General features: G+C 40.5%; 1 protein-coding gene across 3 annotated transcripts in view; it reads left to right on the top strand.

Moving 5' to 3' along the window:
- The window catches only part of TMEM255B (transmembrane protein 255B), a 66,605-nt gene that overhangs the window by 21,409 nt on the left and 28,270 nt on the right, over positions 1-16,926 (top strand). For 2 of the 3 annotated variants that reach the window (XM_021545626.3, XM_021545625.3), the window contains one exon: positions 6,959-7,048. The exons of the other annotated variant lie outside the window; for it this stretch is intronic. In XM_021545626.3, the coding sequence (XP_021401301.1) occupies positions 6,959-7,048 (90 nt within the window). The remainder of the gene's footprint in view (positions 1-6,958; positions 7,049-16,926) is intronic. 3 annotated transcript variants of the gene reach the window in all.

The raw sequence follows: 16,926 nt of genomic DNA, 5'->3' as shown, positions 1-16,926 counted from the left end.
TTCCCATTGTGTGTAGCCTAAATGATGGATTATCTACAAAAGTTGAGCAGCAGTACCACTGGAAGAGAAAGAGAGCAATGTGCCTACTTTTTTACTGATGCCTACCTATGATAAAAATGAACAGTGAGTACCTAAGGTGTAACAAAAGATGTTGCAAATCCTGCCTTTCACAGTTTTGCCCTTCAGGGTGTGGGGCAAGGAAAAAAAGATAAATTTTCCAAATGAAAATGCTACTTTGATTTTGAAAGTGGAGTTTGATATTTCTTTTTTCTCTTTGGCATAGTAATTTATACCTGTCATATGGTTTCTGTATTCTTTCCCCTTTGTTTATCTAATTAATTCAACGTTTTTATGCATGTGAGGTTGCTTAAATGTCTCATGGGACTTTCCTCCTGCCTGTGTTACACCAACTGGCCTTTTCATGTTGCTATTTTTCCTAATTATCCCTGACACGATACTGGGAAACAGCAGGCTTTTTCACCTTGACCACAAACAACAAAATAACCCCAGTCCTTATGATTTATTCATTACAGCTAAAACCTAGTGTTTACTTTGATGATCCCTAGGACTGTAAATTACACAGAACAGGTGAAACAATCTATTAGTTCCTGTCATCACTTCTGCCTCCTTCCCTTCTGTCATGACTACATGGTGTCATCTTCTCATTTGCACTGCATCTAGTGCACATCTCTCTCTGCACTTATTTGAGGGAATAAGTAGTTTCTGACTATGGAGTGAATTTCACTGGCTTCCTGTGTGCTTGGGTAGGCACAGGAGCTGGGATGAGGGATGCAGCCCTTTGGGACAGAGAGCAGGAGAAAGGGCTGGACAGCAGGAAACTAAAGTAAGGACTGGAGAAGAAGATGCCCTTTAAGTTGACAATAAGCAAGCAATCACACAGGCTCAAGTCTATGCCCTGAGGTACTATTAACAACAGAGAGGGAAGGACAGCTGAATCAAAGATCTTTGGTTTTGCTGAAAATATTGAACAACATATGACTGGACTTGCTGAATTCAACAGTGATTATACTGTGAAAAGGCCATAGCTTTCTAACTTGGTTACTTGATCTAAGGATGAGGCTTAATCTAAATGTATGACAACACAAACACAGAATCACAGGATGGGTTAGGCTGGGAAGGACCTTAAAAAGAATATCACCTAGTTCCAAGCCCCTTCCATACAGAAGCATACCTTCTGCTAGGCCAAGTTGATCAAACCCCATCCAGCCTGGGCAGTTCCAGGGATGTGACATCCACAGGTTTTCTGGGCAACCTATTCTAGTGCCTCACCACCTTCACAGGAAGGAATTTTTTCCTAATACCTAATCTAAATTTTCCCTTTTTTAGTTTGAAGCCATACCCCCTTGTTCTCTCACTACATGCCCCTTATAAAAAAATCCCTCTCCAGTTTTTTTTGTAGGGTTTCTTTAGGAGCTGGAATGCATAGTTTGGGCATTCTTGAAGGTCTTTCATCATTATGAATTCTTGTCATTGTAACCAGTGCACAGCTATGATGGAGTTGGCATTAATTAATAATGAACATGATGTAATCCCATCTCCTGTGGTGTGACAACCCTCCAGCAGAGCCTCAATTACAGCCGTGCCATTATTTAAGAACCAGCCTATGGAAAGAATATGTTGTCAGGCCATAAATTGTAGAGCATATTACCTGGTATAGTGAGAAACCTCCTAATTAGCTCAGTTGTGGAAACTGTAGGAGTCTTGCCTGTGCTTCATTTTCATCACAGCAAAGCATCTGTCCCAAGGGCAGGAAAAAGAATTGGCTGTTGTGTGAGAAGAAGCCACACAGGAGAGGGCATTCCAAATTATAGAAGATTAATTAACAATTTAAGTACTTATATACAGGCCCATTTCACAAGACAGGCAGTGCTTAGTTGACAGCAGCATCTTAAAGATAATGCAATGCAATGAGTTTAATTATCTTAATTTTGTGGGCTATTAATCTATAGGCCCACTGAGGTACCATGGTAACAGATGCAGCTCCTGGCTGAGATTGGTTGTTCCAGCTCTCTGGTTGCACCAGGGTGAAAAACCATTCTCTGTTTTGGATTTGTGATATGAGTTTTCATAAACTTCTATTCTTACATCATCATTCCCATTGAAAATGTGCAGATTTATTTAAGCCTACAGTTCTGATCTTGGGGACATGGGGAAATCAAACCAGTAAAAAAGCCCACAGAATTAAACTGTAATTTGGAGAATGTAATGTTAGGGGCAGCCTACAACAAACTGTTCCATGCATTTCTTTTTCAAATACTTGAACCTGTGTGGGAATAAAAAAGGGCTTTACAAACCTGTGGCATAACATTTACACATCCTTTTGCAAAGACTTAACTTTCTAGAGCAAAAAATACTGAATGACAGGGGTTCTTAATTTACATCAGTCAGGGGAATTCTGATTCCTTCTCTGCCTGGAAAAGAATACCAGAGAACAGCATAATGTTTGGCGACATTGGAGGCTGTGCAATGCAGAAGTAGCCGTTTAGCATGAGTGAATTGAGTCTGTTAGATGTAATGCAACTTGCATCCAGTAATGAGGTGATTTTGAAAAGAAAAAAACATGCATTTTTCAGTCTCCGATCTACTTGTTCTAAATTGAGAGAATGAAGCATCTCACACAGCATCTGGTGCTAGAAGTGATTGTTGTTATCTGAGAAGTTGTGCTTTTTGGTTGAGGATAGGTAGAGGCTAAATTAGAATAATGAAGAAATCAGGGATGTACCAGAATTGAGAGTCTAGCTAGCTCCCAGAAGTATTCCACAGGGATGTTGGAAACAGCCAGAGAGGTGCCAACCTGTAGGCAGCCTGTGCTTATGCTGAGGAGCAATGTGGGTCTGCTGGCAAACATTGGCTACGGGTCTCTGCGTGTCATGCAGCAAGGACATGGCACCATCAGCGTGTCATTCAGCACAGAGCGTGCCTGGGCACCTGAGGTGCAGTGTTGGTGTGCAGGGTGTACATGAGAGCATGGCTGCAGCTGGGCTGGCCTCATCAAACTGCCTCTTGGGTCTGGTGTCTGGCCAGCTCTTAACTCCAAAAATGGGGATCCTAGTGGGAGACTTAGCTACCAACTCCCTGTGCCAGGTGCATTTCTGGCAGCTGAACAAGAGTCTGTGACCAGCATCCCTGGCCACTGTATGTCCCCTGATGCTTTCACTATCCTCTCTTGCGCAGGAGGGTGACAGTGCAGGCAGTGGTGTTGTATGCCTGCTGAAGGACAGGAGGTTGTCCAAGGCAGGTGAATTCTGAGGAAAAAAATGCATGTCTTTTCTGAAAGAAGGCAGTATGCAAGAATTTAGCAGTCCGGTCTTTCTCTAGTTTTACTTTTTAGAGTGTTTTCATAGTTCTGTGACACAGCTGGAGATAGATTACAGCTCTTCAGTTAATACTGTGTACAAAAGTCCCTCATTCCATGTGCTGTTTTGTTCTCCCTTTTGCTCAAACTCCTCTGTTAAACAACTTTGAGTTTGATTGTTAGGTCCACACAGTACAGTTTTCAGTGTTTAATAACTGGTTTTATGGCTCCCTTGTAAATAATCAAATTATTGTATTCTCTACAAGAACCAGGAGTAAACATGCTCTGATGGCAACAGCTGTAGAGAAACCTGGCTGCATACCAATGGAAGAGCAAGAGCAAAACTGTTTCTTGAGTAACTGTTCAAATATATTGCTATAAATAATGAATAGCTGTCCTGACAAAGCATAATACTGTTGAAAATGGTGATAAGATGATGTGATGGATCAGTATCTATTTTAAGTATTATTTCTTTTACCTGTCAGCAAATATTCTCTATCTTTAAATGAACTGCATTGCTTCTCTTTCTAGGCAGTCCTAGACTTGTGAACTCACTGCTCCAGCAGTCACCTATTCAGGAAAATTAGCTTTTGAACTTACAGCAGCTCTTCATTTGGTTGTCCTGGCAATTTTCAGAAGTAATTAATTTTGTACTTGTTTTTTTATGATTCTCACATTCTTAATAAGCAATGAGAGATTTGAGAGAGAATATGAATCTCTAATTTTATTTTAAGGAATTTTTTTAGTGGTACTCTTGTACTTTCACTTCTTTTGTCATTCAAATATATATATAAGGCAATTTCAGTCATAAAAAGATCTAAGTGTCATGTTCTGCCACTTTGGTAGCACGATAAATATTACTTCAGTCAAGGAATGATATTGATTCTAAAGGGACTGCTCACTGAAGTAATTGCTAGTAGTCATGGAGAAGAACAGCAGGTTCTGGCTGTAAACCTTTGACTTGCACACAATTCCTTGGAAGTGTAGATGATCTCCAACATGACTGAGGAGTGTGAAGTCAACTCTGTAGCTCCTTTCTATACTGTGATTTATTGCACCTCTATATGTGGTCTCTTAAGGCTATAGGGTGAAACTGAAAGGCCAGCACACTCTTTAGGTGATTTAAGCTATCTCAGCGAGTGGAAAATGTTGGTTTGGAGATTTTAGATCATCAATAAATTGTTCATGTGTGAAATGAAAAGCCACCTTGAGGTCAGCTTCCAGTAAATTCATCTTGAGTTCAGGCAATTTGGAAACACCTGGCTTAGCCCACTAATTATTTGATTGACTGCTATGTCTTGAAAAAAGGATAGAGGTATCAGACAATAATGGCTTAATCAGAACTTTTAAACACTGCTGCTTTTTCAAATAAAGAGATCAGGATCTATAGCAAATGCAGCTGCCACAGGGCAGCACAGCCCACAACTCTGCAGTGATAAAAATCCACAGCCTTCTCAAGCTGATGAATTGCATGCCAAGATCTTTAGACAACCAGATTAATGAGACATGACCTTCCACACTGGAGAGCCAAGGGAGGTTGAAGCAGAAGTTGAAGGGTGATGAAGCCGACTGTTTTTCCTAGGGTTTCAGCAAGATGGAGCTGGTTGCAGGGGAATGCATCAGGTTCCTAAAATCAGCCAGTACCATCAACCTCAGCCACATTTGTGTGCTCCTTTTCTTCCCATGCTGAGAATTCCAATTCCACAGCAATCCCTACAGCAGTCCTGGCTCATCTCTGATTGCATGAGACATGAGCAAAGGGGAGATTAAAGGAGTATGTCAGAAAGCTTTGTGATTCTTCTTCTTTTAAGTTGTACTTTTTGCCAATTCTCCAAGAGCTCTTACTTCCAAGTGGGTGATATTGCTTTGACCTGTGCATCCCAGCTGTAGACTTATATGGTTGTAGTTTCCTACTTGCCCAATAAATTCTTTTGAGAATATTGCAATGCTGCATCCCCTGGAAGCGCTATTCCCATTGTACTGTTCTTAACCTAACACAATCTAAAGAGTCCATTTACCAAGTGAGTTAGTGATGCCCTACAAATTTGTGAAAATGGCATCTAGGTAATGCAGATTTTGTATAGGCAAAAGGATATATTAACTGTATGGATATAATTTTGGTCATCTGTACCTGGGCATTTCAGGAGTACATGTTGTAAAGGAGCATTTAATGACTAGTTAATAACAAAAAGGTTCCACATTCTTAACCGAATGTCTTTTCCATGTGCTCTATCAATAAAAGAATGCTGTTCTTTCAGTTTTCAATAAATGTTTTTAATCTGTTGTTGTTATTAACTATAACTTAATACTGTTGTAAATTAAAATCAACATATAGGATGTTTCAAAGGGTTCCTCTTGTGACTTTCCCTGAGAAATGCCAGAGATGAGAAGTATACATTCAATTACATTAAAAAGCATAGCCAGATAGTGCACATTAGGTTCACTTTATACCCTGCAGGTGTCCACTCTTTCAAACTCAGGGTGCAGAGTCCTCAACATCACAAAATCCTCTAATCTGGGAGACTGTCAGCATCTCTTCCTCATCTGATGGCATTGAGGGTAGCAAACCCAGGGGAGCACCTTGCCAAGTGTATGGTTGGTTTTACAGGGTTTCATCTCACCTGGCTCACAGCACAGCACCCTTCAGATGTGACCCCAGAAGAAGCCAGTGTCATCTCAGAAGTGTGTTCCAACAGCACACTGACTGGTCCCTGGTGGATATGCACTCCACATTCTTTTCAAGTCCTGTTGCTCTCTCTAGAGTGAATTGGGCAGGAAGCTCGTGGTGTGTGGGGTTGTTCTAGCCCTGCAGTTGCTGTCAGAGCTGCAGCACAGAGGGCAGGGGGCTCAACATATCCAACCTGCACAGCCTTTTCCCCCAAGCCCTCCATACCACCATTGCTTGTGCCAGAGCTGTGCTCCTGCATTGCACCATGTGCAGTCCTGCTGAGAGAGAATTAATGGTGTTTAATGAATGAAGCACTGTGGGAGGTAGAATGAAGTCTGAAGCTATGCCTAGTAGGTTGATGAAGACATTGTGCCGTCTGTGCTGCAGCTGGGACACTCACTGAGCTCTGCTGTGCTCTGCTCTGTCCAGGCTAGAAACCCCAACAAGGATGGGGCCAAGGCAGCACACCCCAGCCCTTCCACAGGTCCTCTGAATCTCTGATTTTGTCATGGCATAAGCTATTTGGGATGATAAAAGATTTCTGATCATTCACAGTTAATAACAGGCTAGTTATTAACTTATTACAGCTGCCTTTATCTATTGATGTGAAATACTACCATGTAGTAAAGCTCCAAAGATTTATGTAAGCCAAGAGGAAGATGACTTTTTACTATGTCCCTATGAAAGCACTGCTGTTTTATTAAGTAAATTGATTTGGAAGAAATCACCATTGACTTTAACTCTTGCAGCTGACCTAATTTTCTCTTGGAAGATTTAAACTTTTCTAGTAGGCTTGTTGGTCTGTCCAAGAATTTCTGCCTTTTTATTAGCATATGGCAGTCACCCTGACACACTGATCTGAAGTGGATTACAGCAGCGGGAACCATCATTTCAGAATACTAGAAAAACTAGTGTAATTGTTTTACTTAAAGAATTATACTGAAAAGATTGCTAAATCTGTTTTCTCTTCTCAGTTGGTTGCCTCTATCGTGTTTATCAGCTTTGGTGCCGTAGCAGCCTTCTGTTGTGCAATAGTTGATGGAGTGTTTGCAGCACGACACATAGTAAGTACAGTGATTTTGTCATCTTTCAATTTTGATTATTTATGTCATTTCTAGCAGGAGAGTATTTTCTTTTGGTTTATATTTAGCAGTATATTAGAGTTTTTGATAGTTCCTGGTGGAGATTCCAAATAGAAAGGTGATCCAAGCTGTTGTCATGAATGGCATGCTAAAAGGTGTACCTGCTTGTAAAAGGAAGACATTTCAACCACTACCAGCATTTGTTTCCTATTACTTTGTGGGCACAGTAAGGATTTGGAAAGCACCAAATGATGAGCACCATCACCTAATGGGATTTGAATATGGTAGTTTATATGTTAGAAATGTGTTGTTTGCTGTTCTATCTTTTGTGATAGAACACCTTAAAAATCTAAGCCTTAATTGAGCTTTGATTTGCAAAATCATCAGGAAATAAGTAGTCATATGTGTTAACAGACATTAGAGGTCAGATGTAGTATACTAAATAATACAGCATGATGGTATACAAGCCTCTCTGTGCTATGAAATAACATGAGGCTGCTCATCTTTCTGCTTATGTTCATTGAGGGGCAGCATAACTCCACTAGCCTCAGTGAGACCCTATTGAATTTCTGTTAGCAAATACCTCAGAATAATTAGGCTTTAGATCACCTGGAGCATAAAGTTACAAACTGATTTATATTTCACTGTTACTGAGGAGTAACAGTGTGGGTACTGAGGAGAAACCAAATGTGGATTTCAGAGCTTCGTATGCATTGCACAAGACAAAAGACATCTATTGGTGTAAACAACTGAAGTGTGCAATGTGAGCATGGATAAATGCTCTGAATTGTAGCCATGTTTTGTGGAATACAGATTCTGCATGATGCCAAAATGGCCTGCTTTTTCTTGGATTTACCCTGCAGCTGGTCTGGATGACACCTGGTTGAACTGTATCTGATTAGCATAGGCTGAGGGAGCTGCCCCATGGGAGCTGCTTAAAAGAGGAGGGGAGCAAACTCCTACTTAGATTCCCTGCTCCAGAACATTCAGTGGTTGTGCCCTGGAAAACCACTGACACTTACTGAAATTTTGGATCTGTCCTGGAGAGGCTGAGGCAACTGGGGTTGTTTAGTCTGGAGAAGCAGAGGTTATTTATCTGAAAGGTGGTTATAGTGAGGTGAAGGTCAGTCTCTTCTGCTATGTCCCACTTGAAAGTTTGAGAAGAACTGGCCTTAGGTTGTGCCAGGGGAGTTCAGATTGGATATTGAGAGAGTAGTTAAGCATTGGAGAAAGTTGCCCAGGAAGATGGTAGAGTCCCTATTTCTGGAAGTGTTCAAGAAGCATCTGGATGTGTCACTTAGGGATATGGTGTAAAGGTGATTTAGGGTTGATGGTTGAACTGTATGATCCTGAAGGTCTTTTCCAACATTTGATGATTCTGTGATCCTGGAATTCTCCAGGAACCTGGCTTATTTCTGTTCTGTTTTAATGTGATCATTAGGTAGTGTTCAGATGGCACTTGTGCAGTCTTGCACATTGTAACTGCAGTGCAGCTGTGCAGCCACAGCCCCCCACTGCTGAGGGTAGACACAGCTTCTCTGAGACGAGGTTCTGTGTCAGGGGACAGTGTGTGCTCAGTCTCAAGCACAGATGCAGGCACCTTTCTAGGTGTTTTCAGTAGGAGAACACTAAGGCACAAAGTCATTGCACCCACCCAAGAAAAAAGCAACTTACAGTCTGGGGGGTGCAGTTCTGTATCTGGTTAAGTCAGTGACTGGATATGACTGCATCCCCTGTACAGAGCTGGAGGCTGGAAGGGGCTGGTCATTCATTCCAGGAGTGCTGGAGATGTACAACCCAGTAACACGATCCTGCTTCAGTCACATTGTGACTGGAAATCATGGCTTCATGGAAATCCATGGCCAGTTGTTTACATTTGGGCTTAGTTCTGTTTGCACATCTGTATTTTGCTGTCTCCTTCACCTATGACAGAGCAAAGAAATACTAAGTAGCACCATTTTTTTGAAAATTAATTTGCATTTCAGCATGATCACACTCATTTCAACTCATTGTCTTCTGTCTAATAAGGAACTTGATAGGGTCAGGTGAAGTAAAAGTGTACATCACCAAGTTTCTCTAACACACTAGGGAAAGTCTGTAGGGATGATAGTGTAAGTGTGCTCCCAGTTTAATTTACAGTAATGGTGGGGCCTTATCAAAAGAACATGTGCCATGCAGACTATGGTGTCACTGCCACGGTGTTACATCCTGTTTGCATTGCAGCTCATTCCTTCAGGAAGAGCAGCAACACCACGTTCAGTCTCCTCCCTACAGGCAGTTCCAGCCTTTTTCAGATCTGGCTTGTGCTGTTGCCATTTTGTCCACTGCCTTTGGGGCATAACTGCTGAAGAGTTGGAGTAAACTGTCCTCCAGTCAGGGAAAGAAAATTCCTGCCATGTCAGAGTACGTGCCTATGCTAAAGCCATCAGCTTTTTGTGAGAAATGGTAGCTGAAGCCAAGCAGTTGTCAGACTGACTACAAATTCAGCATCTTTCTCATCAATTTGGAATAAGAAATGTGTCCCCCCCCCCTTTTTGCTTTCTTTTTAGCTTCATTTGAGCTGGGCAGGATGTGAAGAGGACAAATCACATAATTACAGATTTTTCTTACTATGTGCCTGCAGTGGAATGAAGACTATTATTGTTACACATTTTCTCCTGCTTTTACAAAACTGTGAATAGAATAATAAAATAGATTTCTCTGTTTTATTTCCTTCCCAAGAGGGCATGAAATTGACAAAAATTCTTCCAGGAAGTGGATGTATTTCAGAAAAGAGATGCTTACATTATTTAAGACTTACTTTGCTGTATAGAAAGCTCTGGATCACACCATTTATAAAATTAAAAACACTGAAAGAAATGTAGCTTAATTTAAAATAGCAGTAGTTTACCTAAGAAATAATGCAGATATAATTCACCTTAAAAAGAAAAAAACAAGCAAACCAGAATTAAGTAAAATAAATCAAAATTAAAATTAAAGTGCAGTGATATTATTTCAGAATAATATGGTTGTTAAAGGAATTGATGTGCATTTGTGTTTGCTTCAGACATTTCATTATTTAGCAGATGAGAATATTCCACTTTTTCTTTTTGAGATCATTCAACAACGTCCTCTCACCACACAGGGAGATCCCCCATTCCACCACAGGTTCGCATTCTCTGCAGTAGCTATGACCTCCTATTCATGGCTCTAAGCCTTGACCATTGCCACATGATCTGTAGCTTTGCTGTTGTGCTCCATGAAGAACCTAATATTGCCAACAGCAAGAAGTCCAGGTGTGAAGTGAGGAAACTGCCTTTTCCAACCAAGTTTATTCTGTGATTCTGTGAAGGAAAAACTGGGTGCTGTGGAAGGTTGCTTGTCCATTTTGACATCTAAAATGCACACCAAACCAAGCAGTGTTAAGTTGTTCCCCTCCTCTTCTGTAAAGCCTCCTCTTCTGCTGTGTAATGTTGATTTAATTTTCAGCTGACCTAATTTCTTCCTCTTGATAGTGATGGCTTAAGGAGTTAATTAAAAGAGAATATATCATCAGGTGATAAGCCCTGAAATGAACATGAGAATGAACTTAGCTGAACTAGAGGATACTGAAACACTCCTAGATTTGGATCTTCACCCTTATGGTTTAAGTGCAGCTAGTGGACTGCTGAAGTATATCAGCTGGGTAATTACCTACTGCTCTGGGAGTTTAGAAATTGAACTTGAAATACTTGCTTTCTCTTTATATATGTTAACTTAAAATACTGTTTGATAAGACATTATGTAAGACATTATTTGATAAGACATTATGCCCTTTGATAAGGGCATTATGTAAATTCATTTTCTGTAAGGCACAGACACAAGGCAATGGGAAAATGGAGTCTTTGATGAGGGGGATGCTCATGCAAATTGAGCTCTGGTTGGTAGAACTCCAAAGCTGCTGTATTAAGTAATGTAAGTTGGCAGCCTCGACCTAATGAAGAGATAACTACATTATAAACACGTTCTGTGAGATGAAGATCTGCTGATTTCTGCGTTAAGAGCAGAGATGCAGAGACCCCTGCCCAGCAGTGACCCCTGCCCAGCAGAGACCTGTGGGCTCCCAGCAGAGGCTGTGGGCTCCCAGCAGAGGCTGTGGGCTCCCAGCAGAGGCTGTGGGCTCCCAGCAGAGGCTGTGAGCTCCCAGCAGTGGCTGTGGGCTCCCAGCAGAGACCTGTGGGCTCCCAGCAGAGACCTGTGGGCTCCCAGCAGAGACCTGTGGGCTCCCAGCAGAGGCTGTGGGCTCCCAGCAGAGGCTGAGGTCTCCCAGCTGCTCCCCGAGGCCTGTGCTGCTGCGCCTGTGCCCTCAGAGCCGGCTGCCACACGCGGTGGTTGCACGTGCGGTGACCGAGGATGTCAATCCCCTTTCCCATCCCTGGAACTTCTCATGCCAGTTACAGACACTCAGGCAAGGATGGCAGCATGGATGGCCACCCACTACATTTTACTACAGGGAGGCTTCGTATGCCCATGGCATATAACATATGCCGCAGTCTTGCACACTATAGGCCAGATCCTCTAAAAAGCCATTTGAAAATTTTCTGAGCAAGCCTGTTGGCTTTCCCATTGAAGAAAAAAAAACAAATAGTTTCATTCCATGTCTAACACAACTCAAAGAATAATTTCTCACTGGAATTAAATTAGGTGGAGACTCTGGAGAACAACACTAAATGCATTTTGTGTTCTCCATATTGCCACATAGGACAAAATTACACCTAATTACTTTTAATTCCATTTCCATCCTGTATGACTCATTAATATAATTGCATGGCATAGCTCATACCATGAAAAGCATCAAAAGCAGCATGTCCAGCAGGTCAGGGGAGGTGATCTGCCCCTCTGCTCCGCTCAGGTGAGACCCCACCTGTGCTGCATCCAGCTGTAGAGTCCTCATCAGGAGAGAAAGGACATGGATCCCTTGGAGTAAGTCCAGAGAAGGGCACAAAGATGATCAGAGAGATGGAGCACCATTCCTATGAAGACAGGCTGAGATAGCTGGGGTTGTTTAGCCTGGAGAGGAGAAGGCTTCATGGAAACCAGACTGGGGCTATCCAGTACCTAAAGGAGCCTATAAGAAAGATAGGGACAAAATTTTTAGCAGGGCCTGTTGTGATAGGACAAAGTTTTAAACTAAAAGAGGGTCAGTTTAGGTTAGATATAAGGAGGAAGTTATTTACAATGAGGGTGATAAAACACTGAAACCGATTGCACAGGGAGGTGGTAGGTGCCCCATCCCTGGAAACATTCAAGGTCATGTTGGACAGGACTCTGAGCAGCCTGGTCTAGCTGAAGATGTTAGCTGTTATTGATGGACTTTAAAGGTCTCTTCCAACCCAAACTATTCTGTGATTCTCTGAAAGGCTTTGCAATTCTATTTTTTTTTTTTTTTAGCAGAGTGAGTACTAAACATTTTTAACTGCAAACTAGCACTAGTTCAGTAGTGATTTTAATGTTGATGGTCCACTGAGGTAAAACTGTTTCATTGGTGAACTTCCTAAATACAGAGTGCTTAAGTTTGCAACCAGTACATTTTGATGCCAATGGTCAACTATCCCATGGTATTATTTCTAGTATTAGACCTTGCATCTGACACTGAAGCACAGATTGCATTCATAGAGTACCAGCCATTTACAGGGTGGGATTAATTATTTTTTATGAACTTAGTTCAAGGGTTGGAGCAAAGGAGGATTCTTGCAACCAGCTTAAGCCATCTACCAAGAGTTTTCTTTTGTGTTGCAAGACAACCCCATTCACACATCCAAATGCTGTTGACTATACTTTAAATCAAAGGGCAAATACTTTGAAAAAGAATTTTCCTGAAGAACCTGGAGAGCTTGGAACCTGTTGTACTATCATTTTTGTTCCTGTTACACAGATATATTTTCCCTGTGAAGCACATTACAACTTGGGAGTGCCCAGTCCTGTGAAAGGTAAATTAGTCAGAGGTACATAAGCCAAAAAACTCAGAACAGAAATCAGAAGATCATTTAGTAGAAGAGAAGGTACTGACATTACAGAAGAGTTTCAGACCACCCCCACAAGCTATTTTGAAACCAGATCTGAACTAGACACTAGACTAAGCTGTGTTGGTGTGAGCAAAGTGGTGAGACTGTGTGGGGTTTGATCTCTGGCTTTTATTTTATAGGAATAGCCTGTGGGTATAGGAATAGCCTGTGGGACCAGTGCTAGATTACTGATTCCAACTCTGGTATTTCTTGGTGCTTTGCCAAAGACCTGATTGACTTGGAAAGTGTTTTGGAGAGAAAAATCTGAAATCTGGAGTGGTAGCTTTTAGAAAAAGTACTCAGAAGTTTGATTTGTTTTATTTAACATAGAAAATGCTGACAGGTAAATTGATCATGGCCTTTCTAAGGTATCTGTGTAGTCAAAGGTTATCTGACAGCAGAGGGCTTTTAGTCTCTCACACAAAAAAAAAAAAGAAATACACTGAGTTGAAATCAATGCTAAAGAGATTGAAACCATGGAGCAGACTTGGTTTTGACAAGAATGAATTATGGAAGCAGCTTTGTCAAGATTATGGATAATTCTCCATCACTGAAATACCTAAATCTCAAGCTTCTTTTTGTGGAATCTTATGAAGCATATCCAGAGATTATGAACTTTAAGCATATGTCTTGGGATAAAATTATTTAGGCTTTGTTATTCAGGACATCATTCTAGAGAAGGGTCTTCAAGGAAGGCTCCTTTGAACTATTTTTACAGTCAGGTAGAAACTCTATTACTTCCTGTCTGTGTGGTGCCAGGACCTGTTCTCTGCTGGAAAATGTTTAGGATTTGATAGATTAAAAACACTTGAAAATCATTTATTAAGATTTCTGATCTAGGTTTGCTGGTCTTCAAATCAACAGAGGAAATGCAATCTTTAACATGAACATAACTTAAAAACTATCTCTAGTAAAACTATTCCTCACATGATGGATAACATACATGACAACCCAATGATGAATGCATTCAATACATTAATATATATTGGATGTATCCAGGGATTTGTCAACCAAACTGCCATCTTACTAATGTTTTCTGGTCTAAGAACACAGATGCAGGGTTTTTGTACCCCAAATCTGCAATATGATATTCCTCTGTTTCCAGACAGGTAAGTATTATGCATAGACCCTGAATATATTGACATTACAGAGGAGCTGGTAGTATGCATTAGTTTGGTTACTAAATATTTTGCAGTAAGAAAAATAATGGCAACCTTTTTTTTTTTTAAGAACCTTTTATGATTCCCCTTGAGTTTGCATAGACTCACACTGGCAGGGACAAAGCCCCCAGAGCCCCCAGTTTATACTTTTTTTTTTTTTTTTTTTTTTTTTTTTAATCCCTGAAATTCCTTTCAGGTTTAGCCAAATTGCAAACTCTTTAAAATCCTATTTTTTTCTTTCCTGCTGTGACTTGTTCTCCTGAGGGAAAAGGACTGGTATTGTGCCAACCAAAAAGAATGTCTAAACCATTAGGCAGCACACACAGTGTGTTTGGAAACCAAAGAGGAATTCACTTGTTGGTGAGAAGGGAAAAGAGAGGTTTGAGTTCCTTTCCCATCTGCCCCACTGTGTAGGACAAATGCCTTAACTGCTGACAAAACCAAGGATTGGTCCAGGATTCCCTAGACCCCTGACATAAACACTGGTCCATTGGCTTCCCTCTTTGAGAGTAACAGCCCAAACTGAGATCTCTCATTAATGTAATTGTTTTGGTCATTCAAACTGCAGAAAGGCATCTTTGGGGGAAGAGTTCTGTGAAGATGCAGTAAGACCATCTTACTACAAGGGAGGAAGACTACTCTTTTATTTTAAATTGGGAGTTTATACTGTGGGAAAGTGTTAAGGGAAGGACCCACACATTTGAATATTTGAAAGCTAATGGCTAAATGCCACTGCCATTTAATTGCATGATCCTTATGTACAGACACCACAATGTCAGTGTACAACTGGGCAGAATTTTTAGTGCATTGGGGTTGTAGCAAGTCTGGCATTTCCAATTTCTTTGGCTCTGAAAATTAAATTATTTTCTTTTAGCTTTGCTTCTAGTATATTAGATAGGCATGAATTCCATTGAGTTTATCGTAAATCTCCAGAACTCCAAAATAAGGAAGTAGGATAGGGAAATTCTACACATTTTACTGAAATTAAAAATCATATTATTAATGCAAGAAATAATATAAGATATGAAAAAGTGAGAAGGATTTGTTCCAAATTTAAAATTACACTGATATTTCAGTTCCCACAGATGATAGTCTTCTGCATTTGTACATAGATATTGACTTCTGCATCTGTGTGGCTTCTATACATCCAAAAATCAGGTGAGTGGCAGAGACAGCAGAACTTGTTCAGCAATGCAGAATAGCAGCTTGGCTCAGGGGAGATTTATTGTCTACTTCGTCTTCACTTCGTTACTTTGCAAAGCATGGGCCATGATGGAATTTATGCAAAGTGCACTAAGCAAGTTAATTACACTTTAATCCCCAGAAAGGTGGGTGACTGGGGCAAAGAGCTTGCAGTCTGTTCTGAAAAGCATAATATACCTCATTCTGATGTGCTGCCAGCAGAAGATAATTTCCTTTATTGTTTCCTATTCTCAGAAATCTTTCTAGACTGACAACAGATGTTTCTTTTCTATGAAAAAATTCAAAGCTTCTACACAGACATATAGAGGGAGCGAAAATAACCACATGCAGACTTCAGATTGCAGCAAAAATGTTTCATAGTTTTTTCATAATTTCTCAAAGGAAAAACATTGTTTTCAGTTGCCCAGTGCAGAAACCAGTGTAGTTAAAAAAAATTAAATAAATAAAGGCACTGTTTATTCACATGCATCTGAAGTCCTCAAATTCTACTAGAGTAAAAACTAAGGGTTTAATGAAGGGTGTTTCAGTATGCTGCAATTTGCCCTAGCAAAAGGTTTTATTGCTTCATCTTTAAGAAGAAACCACGATTAGTGTGAATAATCTTATCATGGAGCAGGAATTTCTCTCTCTGTGGGTGGATGATTATTAAGTTGCATATAATGTCTATGGGAAGTATGTTCCCAGGTATTCAACAAAGTTTTGATTGATGATTATTTATGGCTCTGTTAAGAGCTTATTAAAATGTGTTGCCTCACCTCTGCTAGATTATGGAACTTCGCACTTGTAATGTATTTATTTAATCTTTTATGATAAATTCCAAGAAGGTAACGTAATTAAGAATTTTTTTTTTTTACCTAATCTGCCTAGAATGTTCTTGTATGACTCAGTGCAGTTTTGTCCACATTCCCAGCTATCGGTATATCCAATAACTTCTTCACCTCTAGAGCACTGAGTGCTATGTATTTCAACATTTCTGATCTTCTGAAATTCATGTGAGTTTCAAAATGACAAGCCAGTGGAGATGAGAAAAAGCTAATTGTACCTGAGCAGTTCAGGCATTCATGAACCGTTGCACTAATTGCTTTGACTATTTTACTTTTAAAACTGGTGTATTTTCATTGTTCTTGAGGTTTCTCTCATGGAGAAGGTTGCATGGAGTGGTTTCTCTCATTTTTTCCTCTCTTACATTTTGGGTCCCAGTCCTGCAGTTCCTCCCATTTGGATGAGAGCTGTCAGCCTGGCTGACACATGGCAGTGGGGATCTCCCTGTTACAGAAATTATAGGGAGCTTTCACAGCAAATTGCTGGGCATAAACACCTGCTTTCTGGCTGTTTTCTGCTCAATACCTAACATAAAAATGCAATGCATAAACTTGTTATTACATTCATTAAATTATAATAGGGATATGTTGTGCCATGCCCTGAAAATTAAAGCCAACACTGCAATGTTTATCAAGCCTCCAGCATTTTATTT

The sequence above is a fragment of the Lonchura striata genome, chromosome 2, assembly GCF_046129695.1.
Source record: "Lonchura striata isolate bLonStr1 chromosome 2, bLonStr1.mat, whole genome shotgun sequence".
Taxonomy (NCBI): Eukaryota; Metazoa; Chordata; class Aves; order Passeriformes; family Estrildidae; genus Lonchura; species Lonchura striata.
The sequence above is the reverse complement of the archived record's forward strand: the minus strand, read 5'-3'. Positions and strand labels throughout refer to the sequence as shown.